Source organism: Hemiscyllium ocellatum, chromosome 21, assembly GCF_020745735.1.
Source record: "Hemiscyllium ocellatum isolate sHemOce1 chromosome 21, sHemOce1.pat.X.cur, whole genome shotgun sequence".
NCBI lineage: Eukaryota > Metazoa > Chordata > Chondrichthyes > Orectolobiformes > Hemiscylliidae > Hemiscyllium > Hemiscyllium ocellatum.
The window spans coordinates 55,567,208-55,580,858 of record NC_083421.1 but is presented as its reverse complement, the minus strand read 5'-3'; the positions used below and the strand labels follow the sequence as shown (position 1 = coordinate 55,580,858).

At 40.3% G+C, this 13,651-nt stretch overlaps 1 protein-coding gene across 3 annotated transcripts in view; it reads left to right on the top strand.

Annotated features, from left to right (window-relative positions):
• fubp3 (far upstream element (FUSE) binding protein 3) overlaps positions 1 to 13,651 on the top strand; it is a 108,534-nt gene that overhangs the window by 31,065 nt on the left and 63,818 nt on the right. For all 3 annotated transcript variants that reach the window (XM_060841507.1, XM_060841508.1, XM_060841506.1), the window contains exons 2-3: positions 4,172 to 4,277; positions 11,268 to 11,301. In XM_060841507.1, the coding sequence (XP_060697490.1) occupies positions 4,172 to 4,277; positions 11,268 to 11,301 (140 nt within the window). The remainder of the gene's footprint in view (positions 1 to 4,171; positions 4,278 to 11,267; positions 11,302 to 13,651) is intronic.

Sequence of the window (13,651 nt, the reverse complement as noted above, 5' to 3'; positions counted from 1 at the left end):
AAGTGACTGGAAAATCAGCCAGACATTCCTGTCTTCTGGGAAATGTGCTTGTGCGTGCAGCCTGGCATGTTCACAACTTTAATGTGCTACCCACCTAAAGTATCACAGTCAAGGCTGGCGCATGACTAAAGTGTACTTAGGTAAAATGAAATATTTCTAGGGAGAGCAGAATGCGACAAAACTACCCAAACAAGTTACGCACATTATATGAAATCAAACAACTTAGTGCCTACCAGCTCGTATATTCTGTACTCTCAGGCAAATATCAATCAGTGTTCCCAAAAACAATGGCAAAAAGCTCTCCTTTCAGTAATTTGTCAGACAGATGTTCAAATACCCTGTGCTCAGCCAAATCTGGTTGGCATTCAGGGATCAGTATCCATCCATGTTTGTATATGGTTTCTCCTTTGACAGTCAGTACAATGTTTGCAACCTTGTACTTTATAGAATGTATTGAAAAATCTGATAAGTTTGCCATAGATCTACCCGAAATTGATGTGTGCAGTATTTATTGTATGGATGGTCGAATATTTCTTCTTAGTGGTTCCTTAGAATTCTAAATTCTTCAGCGTGTAAAAAAAAATTTAGAAACTGGAAATGTTCAATAGACCTTAGTAGTCTGTTTTTTTAAAATGCTAATTCCATCTGAAAAGCCTTCTCACCATTTTGCCTTCTGTACTGACCCCACCCATCCCCACTCTTTTCTGTCTGTTATGTCTTTTTCAATACAATTGTATTTTCTCACTTCTGAAAGTGAGAATAAACAATTTTTAAGTAATCCATTGATACTTTAACTTAGTTTTGTGAAACCCTGCACTTGAATTACAATTGGTGTTAATTACTTAATCTCTAATGATTTAGGGTTGGCTTGATTTATGGAATCAGTCATAACTACACATGAATGAAGGCAAACATATTGTTACTTGTCACTGAGAAATCCAGATCTTTCTTTGAGCATGCCCCTTACTTTAGCCTTGGCGAGCAATTGGCAGTATTTGAGCTCCTATGCATAAATGTTCAAAGATTTGCAGGCATGCTGCATGTTCTGAGTACAGTTAATTCCCTGCTGCCTCCCAAGAGTAATCCTTACTTATTAGAAACATTTTACTGGTCAACATCTTCTCAAAACTTTGGAACTTACCATCTGTGACCATTCCATTTGAAATTGCTTCTGGGGCTATAAGGAGTTCTGTTTTATTTCATTTCACGATGGCATTAGTAAGGTCAGAGTAATGTTTAGTGCACTATATAGCACATGACAATAATGGTACCTGGAATCTTGCGACATTTATATTGATTTGCTTACTGACTCTTTCTGTTGAGGAATAGTGTAGCCTTGTACTGAACCTGTTGTAGAGAATGTAAGATGAAGAAAGCACATTAGTCTCTATTGACACAAGTAATGGAATAATATGATTTCTTGATGAAGTGCACAGTCCATGGTCAAATATTCCTATCTATACTGAATGTTGCTAGCTCTCCTTCTCTTAATACACCAACTTTAAAATTCTTATTTTTGTCTACAAATCTTCCACCAGTCCTCATTAACTGATCCACTGTGTCAGCTCTCTTTGCACTACACCACTAGGAACAAAGCTTTCAGCCAATCTGTCCTTCTACACTCTTAATCCGTTCTAACACTTGCACATTGATTTACCCATCTATCCCAAAAGAATTTCATATACATATTTCTTTTCAGTTATTTTCTAAAATTCCACCCATTCTCTTACTTGTGTCTATGGCAAATCCTGTAGTGTCTTGCTGTAGCAAAAGTATTCTAAAGTGTTGACCTTTTGAAGATGCTACCTAATATTACAGGGAGGAGAAAGTGAGGACTGCAAATGCTGGAGATTGGAGTCAAAAAGTGTGGTGCTGGAAAAGCACATCTGGTCAGGCAGCATCCAAGGAGCAAGAGAGTTGATGTTTTTAGCATAAGCCCTTCAGGAATGTAGGGGAGACCCAAGGGGGCTGAGAGATAATAGGCGAGAGGGTGGGGCTGTGGAGAAGGTAGCTGGGAATACGATAGGTAGATGCAGGTGCGGGGTGATGGTGCTAGGTCAGAGTGGATAGGTGGGAAAAACGTTGGACAGGTAGGACAGTTCAAGAGGGCGGTGCCGAGTTGGAGGGTTGGATCTGGAGCTCAGATTTCTCCAGCTTCCTCATTTCCCCTCCCCCACCCACCTTGTCTCAGTCAAATCCCTCGAACTCAGCACTGCCTTCCTAACCTGCAATTTTCTTCCTGACCTCTCCGCCCCCACTCCCACTCCGGCCTATCACCCTCACTTTGACCTCCTTCCACCTATCTCATTTCCAGTGCCCCTCCCCCAAGTTCCTCTGCCCTAACTTTTCTCTTAGCCTCCTGGACACACCTTTTCTCATTCCTGAAGAAGGGCTCATGCCTGAAATGTCGACTCCCCTGCTTTTTGGATGCTGCCTGACCTGCGCTTTTCCAGCAACACATTTTCACCTCTGATCTCCAGCATCTTCAGTCCTCACTTTCTCCCGATTGGATCTGGAATAAGGTAGAGGGAGGGGAGATGAGGAACTGGTGAAATCAACATTGATGTCATGTGGTTGGAGGTGTTCTTCCTCCAGTGTCGGGTGACTAGAATTTGGCAGTGGAGGAGGCCCAAGACTTGCATGCCCTTGGTGGAGCCGGAGGGGGAGTTGAAGTGTTTGGCCACAGGGTGGTGGGGTTCTTTAGTGCGTGTGTCTCAGATGTTCTCTGAATTGTTCCACAAGTTGGTGTCCTGTCTCCCCAATGTAGGGGAGAGCACGCTGGGAGCAACAGATGCGGTAGATGTGTGTGGCTCTGCCGGATATGGAAGGATACTTGGGGCCTTGGTTGGAGATGAGTTAGGGGAGGTGTGGGCGTAGGTATGACAGCTGTTGCGGTGGCAAGGGAAGGTGCTGGGAGTGAAGGGTCATTTTGTGGTGGGGAATTGGTAGTGTAGATGGCGGAGGATGATGCGTTGTATTTGGAGGTTGTGGGGAGTGGGGGGGGGGGGGGGTTGTTCTGTCCTTGTGATTGGAGGGATGTGGTTCAAATGGCAGAGGTGTGGAAGTGGGCAGCCCCATCCCTCCAATCACAACAAGGGCAGAAACCACCACCGACCTCCAAATTCAAAGCATCATCCACTGCCATTTCCACCACCCTCACCACCAACCCACTCTTCAATCCTTACCTTGCCACCGCAAGAGGTGTAAAACCAGCACCCATACCCTCCCCCCTCACCTTCATCCAAGACTCCAAAGGATCCTTCCACATTGTGGGCGGCACAGTGGTTAGCACTGCTGCCTCACAGCACCAGAGACCTGGGTTCAATTCCTGATTCAGGCGACTGACTGTGGAGTTTGCACATTCTCCCCGCGTCTGCATGGGTTTCCTCCGGGTGCTCCGGTTTCCTCCCACAGTCACAAAAATGTGCAGGTCAGGTAAATTGGCCATGCTAAACTGCCCGTAGGGTAAATGTAGGGGTATGGGTGGGTTGCGCTTCAGCGGGTCGGTGTGGACTTGTTGGGTCGAAGGGCCTGTTTCCATACTGTAAGTAATCTAATCTAATCCAGCAGAGATTTTCCTTCAACTCCACACATGTCATTTGCTGTGTCCGTTGCTCTCCAATATGGTGTCCTCTACACTGGGGAGACGAGGCACACGCACTAAGCACCCCCACTACCCTGTGGCTGAACACTTCAACTCCCCCTCCCACTCCACCAAGGACATACAAGTCCTGGGCCACCTCCACCATCAGATCCTAGGCACCCGATGCCTGGAGGAAGAATGTTTTGTCTTCCACCTACCTAGGATCATGTGGATTTCACCAGTTTCCTCCTCCTAGTTTCCTCCTCCCCCCAGCCCCCAAAAAACTCGGCACTGCCCTACCTGTCCATTAACTTTCTCACCTATCTGCTCCATCCTCTGCTCTGACCTATCACCATGACTTCCACCAGCCCTCTTCATCCCCCCTCCCCATTCCTAGCTATCTTTCCCCAGCCTCACCCTCTCTCATTTATCTCAGCCCCTGTGGGCATCCCCACATTCCTGATGAAGGACACACTATCTAAGATTACAGCCAAATTCAATTATAAAGCAAAATATTTCAGTGCAAAACAGTTGAAGTATTTGTTTTGTTCTAAAATATTAAGTTTTCTTTTTCTCTCTTTGTGAAAGATTGCTGCTAAAATAGATGCTGGTTCACACCTGAACAATTCTACTCCTGTGGTAGATCCTGCAGTCTACGGCTATGGGACTCAGAAACGAACACTCGATGATGGGGGTAAGTCATTTGCTCAGCGCTTTTTTTCTTTCTCTGTTTAACTGCTTGATTTTAAGAGTTTTTTTGTGCTGTGTTGTGGTTGCATTTATTGTTAAATTCAAAATGCTGCCAGAACAAGCATGATATTGGAGCTGCAGTACATCAACTTGCACCCATGACTCTTGATATGCTGGTATAACTTTCAAGCTTCTGTGAGGTTAGGACAAGGAGGTCAGTTACTTACCATGGTGGTATAACATAAACAAGACATGCAAATTCTATGCTGTTTGACAGCTGGTTTGAGAGATCATGGAGCAGCCAAGTCACTTACTAAGCGAAGGTGATGCTTGCCATTAATGGACAGGGGAAAGGGACACTGTATTTTCTCTTTACTCCATGCTTGGAATCCATTCTGAAAAAGCTGTTTTCTGTTCCCTGCAAAGGAAGTTGTCATGATTGTTGGTGCGATAGGTGGTTCTTGGGTGGAGAACAAAGCTACACTGGTGGTACGTTATCTAGAGTCATACAGCATGGAAGCAGACCCTTCGGACCAAGCAATCCATGCCAACCATGTTCCCCCAACTAAATTCGTCTCACCTGCCTGCGCCTGGCCACATCCCTCCAAACTTTACCTTTCTTGAACTTATTCACATATCTTTTAAATGTTGTAACTGTATTCACAACTACCACTTTCTCTAGTAGTTCACTCCACATATGCAAGCACTCTAAAAACATTGGCCCCCATGTCCTTTCTTAGTCTTTCTCCTTTCACCTTGAAAAATATGCCACCTAGTTTTCAACTCTCCCACCCTTGGGAAAAGATCCCTGACTTTTACCTTATTTACACCCCTCGTGATTTTAAGAACCTGAACAAAGTCACTCCTCAACCTCCTACGCTGCAATGAAAAGTATCCCAGCCTTTTCAATTTATTGTTTGACCTGTCTACTTGTGATGCAAATTTCAAGGCATCCCTGGTGTCTGTTCTATAACACTAGCCAGAGCTCTACAATTAATTTGTATAAATCATGTCGTTGTATGTACTTTCAATGCAATACCTCACACTTATCCAAATTAAACTCTAAATGGGCTCGCGGTGGCAGATACTCAATTGATCAAGATCTGTTTGTAATCTTAGATAACCCTCTTCCCTGTCCATGATTCTCCCAATTTTGGTGTCATCTGCCACCTTACTAATCATACCTCATGTATTCTCATCTAAATCATTCACATAAACAACAAACAAAAGTGAACTAGTATCAATCGCTGTGGAACACTCTTGATTACAGGCCTCCACTCCAAAAAAACAGCCCTCCACCACCACCTCTGTCTCCTTACATAAAGCCAATTAGATATTCAATTTGGAAGCTCACTCTGAATCTCACGTGATCTAACTTTACTAATTAGTCTACCATGCGGAACCTTGTCAAAGCCTTTACTGAAGTCCAAGTAAACAACATGTACCGCTCTGCCCTCATTAGTCTTTTTGGTTACTTCATTTAAAAAACCCAATCCAGTTTGTGAGACCTGATTTTACTCGCACAAAACCATGCTGACTATCCCTACTCAATCCTTTGCTCCCCAAATACATCAAAATCCTATCTTTCAGAATCACCTCCTGCAACTTACCCGTTACCAATGTCAGACATTTAGGTCTATAGTTTCCAGACTTTTCCTTACTGCCTATCTTAAACAATGGGACAACACTGGCCACCCTCCAGTCTTCCACAGTACTCCCCCCTGTTCAGAGATGATACAAATATTTCTGCTAGGGATCCTGCTGTTTCTCCCTAATTTCCCACAATGTCTGAGATACATTTGATCAGGTTCTGGAGATTTATCTACCTTTTATGTTTAAGACCTCCAGCACTACTACTGTAATGTGAACTGTTTTCAAACCATCAATATTTATTTCCGAGTTAACCAGTTTCCATTTCTTTCTTAGCAGTAAATATTGACAAAATATTCATTTAATATCTCTCCCAGCTCCTGAGGTTCAATACAAAGACAACCTTGTTGATCTTTTAAGGCGTTCTGCTGTCTCGAATGCCTGTCTTGCTCTTAATGTACAACCTTTTTGGATTATCTTTAACCTTAACTGCCAAAGCTATCTCATCTTCCCTCTTCGCCTTTCTGATTTCCTTCTTAAGAATGCCCCTACACTATAATCTTCAAGAGATTTGTTTGATCACAGTTGTCTATATCTAACTTGACTAGAACCTCAATACTTTATTCATCCATTGTTCCCTGCTTTTACTGGCCTTACACTCCACTAACAACAATATGATGCCTCTGAATTCCTCTTATCACACTTTTAAAAGCCTTCACTGTCAGTTGTCCCTTTACCTGCAAACAGTCTATGCCAATCAACTTTTGAAAGTTCTTGTCTTAAGCATTAAAATTTGCCTTACTGCGCTTAAGGACTTTTAACTTTTATGGAAGACTTATTCTTTTCCATAAATATTTAAAAACTGATGGAATTATGATCACTAGGCTCAGTGTTCCCCAACTCATACTTCAGTCACTTGCCCTGCCTTATTTCCCAAGAGAAGGTCAAGTTTTGCTCCTTCTCTAATAGGCATGCTTACATTGATAAAGAAAATTTTCTTGAACATACTTAACAAATTCTTCATCATCCAAACTCTTAACACAATGGCAACCTCAGTCAATGTTTGGAAAATTAAAATCCCCTGCAATTGTAACCCTGTTATTCCTACATATATCTGAGATCTCACTACATATTTGCTCCCTAATTTCCCTTTGACTATTGGGTGGCCTATAGTACAATTTTATTAAGGTGATCATCTCTTTCTTTCTTCTAATTTCAACCCATATATTTTCACTAAATGATCCCTCAAATATCTTTTCTAATTACAATAGTAATGTTTTAATCAAAAATACCGCTTCGCCTCCACTTTCCCTCCCTTTCTATCCTTCCTATAACATTGAAAACCTGGTGCATTGAACAGTCCTGTCTTTCTCACAATCAAATTTCTGAAATAGCTATGATATTCCAGTCCCATTTTCCCAAACGTGTCCTGAGTTCTTCATCCTTACCTGTAAGACTGCTTGCATTGAAATAAACACAATTTAATTATTCAGAGTTACTTTGTTCTCTGACTTGCTCTGATCTATCTTTTCTAATTAACTTGCTGTTTTCTAATTGTTATCTGTCTTTCTATTTGCACTGTCACTTAGGAAGCCGCTTCTCCCAAAGATTTACAGACTCCTGAAATAAAATGAGCAAATCTCCCCACCAGGCTAATGGTCCTTTTCCAGTTCGTGGGAAACCATTCTTTTTGAACAGGCTTTTCTGTCCCAGTAGAGATCCCAGTGATCCAAGGAACTGAATCCCTGTGCATATTACACTATCTCTTGCACCATTAGTTTATCTCCCCTATATTTCTGTTTTGTGCATTTCGTTCTGTTGTGAATTTGATCTTTCCATGTATACTTGACTCCCACTTACCAGTGGTAGGCACTACAGCAACAGGGAGGTAAAGGTTTAGTTTTATTGCAACCTTAACTTGAATACATTGTTATTGCCGAGCATTGTGGTTAAATTGATTGTACTGCCATTTCATGGCTTTTAATTCCATTATCATTTAAAAAAAATGTTGAGTCCACCATTTTTGTTCTGCACTTCACAGTTCTTGATCTGAGTGCAAAAAGGCAGTTAGTTTGAAGTAATTTATAAAACTGTTGGGGACTTGTCCGCGTAATTTTCTGTTGGTGGAAGTATGCATCTCCTTGAATGAAAAGATCTTTGCATGAAGCAAAAATTGTCTTTGTATGATGCCTTATTTCAAAATTTTTTAACTACCAGTTGCTCCTTCATTTTTAAGTGAAGGACAAGTGGTGAAAGTTTTGATCTGTTAGCTGATGAAGGAAACCTCACCACAAGTGCATCAGAAGACAAACTGGTCTCTGGAAATAACATTTAGTAACAAACGTTCTAAGTAAATGCTGAAGCTCTCGTCAATTTGAAACTGATTTTCTTTGAACTATATTTTCATTATTTTAGTTCTAAGAAAATAATGGTGATTAGTGGCTGTAGAGAATTTGAAACCAGGTTAATAGTTGAAGTTGAACCTTGGCTTATGTATTGTCAGACTTTTTGTAAGCAGCTAAGTACAAGGAGACTGAAGTCACATCGACAAAGCTGCTTTGGTAACCTGTTAAGACTGACAACAAAACATTGGTGCTTTCACTGGCCAGTTTACTGTGAGGATACTGCAATTTGTGTTTTATATATAATAATGACATTAGAGTATTTTCTCATTGCTTAATTGTAATATGTAGTTTTTGAAAACATTGCTGCTCAGTTTATGCTTTCTTTTATTCAAGCATTTTTGTCTTTCTTCCTTCCTTACCAGCAAACTGTTTATGTCTTCATTTTATAGTTAGAAGTTATAGACCCTGCTTTTTATAAATCATCTGTTCAATCTATCTTAGCCTGTGGAATTGAAATATAATTCTGTATTTGCATGACTCCTTTCCCAGTGTATCATTTCTGGGCTTTCTTTAGAAGTTTAATGGAGCTGCTTTAACTCTTTATCCTGTTAAAGATTAATTTCACCGTAAAATTGCTAGCAGTTTTCTGTGGTAGTTTTAAATATCTTTTAATCATTTGAGTACGGTTTTGTGTTTTTGCTTGTCGTTTTTACTGTCAGTCAAGTTTGATTCAACTCTGCAGGAAGAAATTGCCTGTCTCTTGGGTTTAGTTTAGAATTAAGGGCCATGTTCAGTCTTTGTTCCAATATCTTCTTTTGGCTAGGAGGTCCATTTTTATTCTGATGATTTCTGTCAATGGTTTTCTATGCCAATGGTTCTTTCTAAATACAAGTTGTTGGATAAGCTGACTTTTTAAAAACACACTGCACTGTACTGTCAGGCTTTATCCTAGTTTTTGTTTCCTAATCTTAAAATAGATATATAAATATATTTTCTCAACTTTCAGCCTCAGCTTTTTATTTTTTAAAAGTTTGTATATGAAAAAGCACTTGTAAATGCACCTTCCACTGCAAACAGTTGGGGAGGCCTTTTTGCATTTATAGTTGGGTGACTGTTGCTGGCTGAGCTTTCTGTTTCCTGGGACTGGTTTGCACACAGTGAATTGAAAATGGCTGTAAAACCTGTCTTTTAAAGTAGTTGCAGGTCACAGTTCAGTTCTGATGCTTTCGGAGTTCTGTCTTTGCTGGTTTTCGAAGTTGTATGTCCTGATATTGTCCATCTGCTTTGTAAATTGCTTCTCTGCTTATCTGCCACTGGCCATTGGAAAAGCAGCAGCACGAGTGGAGAAATGTTTTGAGTCAATTTGGGTGTCGTCTTAATAATGTCTAGCTGTACTGAAAACTTGCCTGTCTAGGTGGGGGTTTGTATGGGAAAGTTTTTGCTTGGTTGGCGCTAAGCTGTTTATTATAAATACAGGTGTGTAACTGTTTCTCAGAGCTGCAGTCTTCCCTTCAAAGTACAGTAAGAATTAATTTTTCTGTTGAATGAATTTTGAAAGTTTAGTTGCATGTGCAGTGATTTTACTGCTTGATATTCTGTTGCCTTAGTGCTTCAAAAGTGTCATTCATGGTGGAATTAGTTTAGTCCAGTCTTGCAGGGTTTATCTAGCAGCTGTTCAAAGCATTGTCTGGCTGACTTCATTAACTTTTGTAAAGAATTGTTACACAAAGGTGACAGAACCGTACCCTGAGTTGTATGTAACAAAGGAAAAGGCTTTTGCCTAAATACTGGGTGATTGTCAAGGTAGTTTAGCCTCAGTATCTTGGTTACTTGGATGCTGAGAGCTTTGCTGGACAAACTTCCACTCATTTGTTTTTTTTCAAAGTTATCTGACGTGTTGCCCAGGTAAATACTGCCAGCCAGGACACTCAATTCACTTGACTTACACTCTGAAGGATTATATTTATATAATCACATTGGAATTAAAATAACCTGCAGTGAGTTGTTGATAAATAATGCTTTTATTATGTACATCCATATGAATACAAAAGTCCATTTTGCACCTTGACCCTCTTCTGTCATTCAGTGAGATCATGGCTTTCTGTGACCTAACTTTATGTAGTTTGCCCCACATGTCTCAATAACTTCAGGTTGCAAAAATCTACAAAAAAATAACAATTGGTCCAGTGTTGATTGCTGTTTGGCAGAAGAAAGTTCCAAACTTCTACATGCTTTGCATGAAAGTGTCTTCTAACTTCATTTGTTAATGATCAGACTCTAATGCCCCTTAGCCTTAGATTCCCTAACCAATGGAAGTACTTTCTTTTTGTCTATCTGTGGTCTTCCTAATACCTTGAAAGCCGATTAAACCACTTTTTAAATTTCAGAAGTAAACTGTAGCTTGTGTAGTCTGCCCTGTTAAGGGAATTCTTAAGTTCCAGGTGTCATTCTAGTAAATCTATGCTATGCGCTCTCCAAAGCCAATACATCCTTCCTGTGATTGGCACTCAGACCTGCCCACAGTACTCAAAGTGCTGCAAAACCAGACCTCAATATAACTGAGACAGGGCTTCCACTCTTTTTGTATTCTAATCCTTTAGATTTGAAAGCCTCCATGGTATTAGCCTTTTTGACTGTTCTCTGTACCTGTTCATGTTGTTTTTTTAATAACGTGGACCCCAGTCTCTTTGGACCTCTACTTTTCACCATTCAAAAGTATCCTGTGTTATCATATTCGGGATGAAGTGGAGAACCTCTCCGTCAACATTCCATTTGCTGTGACTTTGCCCACTCATTCTCTTTATGAAGTTATATTTTCATCTGTACCATTTTTATTGTTACGGTATTTGCTGTTGAGTTGTGTGCAGATTGTAACTTCAAGTAATGGTTGCAGTATCGATCCAGGTATTTTAATTGCAGATCTCATTTCAATAAGGTCTGATCTGGAATGTACTTCTGGAGGCTCCTGTGTGTTAACAGCAGAATAAGAGTGTATGGGAGAAATCTGCACAAGGTGTATTTGTGCTTCCAGACTTTAATTCTCCTTTCCCTTTTCTCAGTAGTGAACCAGCTTGGGGGAATGGTGCATCAAAGGTAAGGAACAGATTGTTGTAATTATTGTGTATCTGTGCTAGTGTTTTATATAATTGTAAGCTCCCCAGAGCAATTGATGCCAAATGCTACAAGTAAAAATAGCCTTTAACTTTTTTTTCTTGTATCCCTTCCTTTTGTCACACCGTTTTATTAGAAAGTGAGGGACTGTAGAACTGCCAATACTATGACAATATAATTAACATGAGTTGGCAGTCTGCAGACAAATGTAGGTCTGAGGTATGGCTCATTATTCCACAGCACTACCTCTACTCAAGGTTTCAGTTGTCTGATGTGGTTTGTTACACAGTTTCTCTATTAGTTATGTTACATGTGTGGTTGCGGCAGTCACCTCTCAATTGTAGAACTATAGAATGGTTGCTCAGGATGAAAAATACATCTACAAACAGAACTAAATCATTCAGCTTCTGGACCCTGTTCCACCATTCAATGGTATATTGGTTGAATGTGGTCTAACTCGGTATACCTGCCTTTGGACCGTATCCCTTAATATCATTGCTTAACAAAAGAAAATCTCAAATTTAAAATTAACAACTGATCCAGTATCCACTGTTTGTGGAAGGGTGTTCCAAATATCTACTGCCTTTTTGTGTAGCCCAGGTTCAAGTTCCATCTGCTCCAGAGGTCTGTAATAACATCTCTGAGCAGCTCGATTAGAAAAGTAGATAGAAGTGCTTCCTAAACCCCCTCATGAATGGTCTGATCCTAATTCTCAGACAATGCTCTAGAATCCCCAAGCAGTGAAAATTGTTTGATTCTGCCTACCCTGCATTTCTCTGTCAATAGTTTCGAAGACTTGATCAGGTCAACTTTTAATCTTCTAAATTCTGGAGAAAACCAGACTAATTTACATACTCTTTCCTCACAAACTTAGTCCCTAAGTCCTGATTTCATTCTTGTAAACGTACGTTGTACTCCCCTTAAGGCCAACATATATTCCCTAATGTATGGTGCCCAGTCTAACCAGTGTTTTGTACAACTGCATCGAACTCCAGCATCCTTGAACTCCGATCTCTAAATATAAGGACCCGACTTCAATTAGATTTCTTTTTATCTTCTACACCTGTTTGTTCCATTTTAAAGATCTATGCACCTGAACCCCCAAGTCTCTTTGAACATTTGTATTTAACTTCATATCATCTAGAAAGTATCCTGATTCATCCAGTTTACGGTCCAAAATGGATAATGTCACACTTGCATGCATTGAACTCCATCTGACACAGTTTTGTCCATTGACGTAGTTAATCAATGTCCCTGTGTAATTTTATCCTATCTGCTACGCTGCCTACAATGTGGCCTAACTTTGTGTCATCAGCAAATTTGGATGTATGACTTTTGTTATCCAAGTTATTAATGAATAATGTGAATAATTGAGGCCCAACCATAGATCCTTGTGGGATTCTACTGGTCACAACATGTCAATTTGCAGACTTGCCCATTATCCCTACTTTCTGCCACCTACCCTTCAACCAATTTCCCAGCCATGTCAGTAATTTACCCTCCATTCTGTGGGCTTCTTTTATGTAGGACTTTATCAAATGCCTTCTGAAAGTCCATATAGCCGACATCCATTCACAATTCCCTGTTCAGTACTTTAGTCACCTCTTCGAAAAATTCTGTGAGATTTGTCAGGCATGACCTACCCGTTATGAATCCATACTGGCTGTCTCATTAACTGAAAATTTCCAATGTGTTCAGTTTCCCCATCCTTGCTTAAAAATTCCCTCAGTTTCCTTCCTCAGATGTTCGGCTAACTTGTCTGCAATTCTGATTTTTCACCTTTCTTTTGAAACAGAATGGCATGCAATTTACCATTTCAGAGGGACAACTCCTGTAACTAGGGACTCTGAGAGATTATAGTTGGGGCATCTGCAATGTGCTTCCCTTATACTTCAGATGGAAACTGTCAGGTTCCAGGGATTTGTCACTCTTTAATTTTGTTAATTTTCTCATTGCCAATGTTTATTTAGTTCACTTTTGTTCAGTTCCTGTTTCTGATCCACTATTAATTTCCTCGGGACTTTCTGGCGAGCCATATTCCTCTTCTCCTGTAAATACTGAGACAAAGTAATTATTCAAAACACATGCCATTTTTCCCATAGTTAATTCCCCATAGTCACCTGATTTCAGTCCTTCACCCATCCTTCCATCCGGAAACCATAAATACTAGAACTACCTGCTTTTTAACTGAATCACTCTTGAAAATTTAGAAGGACAAAAAATAACTAGTTTGAGACCTGCCAGTTATTTTCGTAAAATCACTGTCCCTTTTCATTGTTGTTAAGACATGGAAATAACCAGTTATTGTGTAATTTTGACACAATTATGGAGA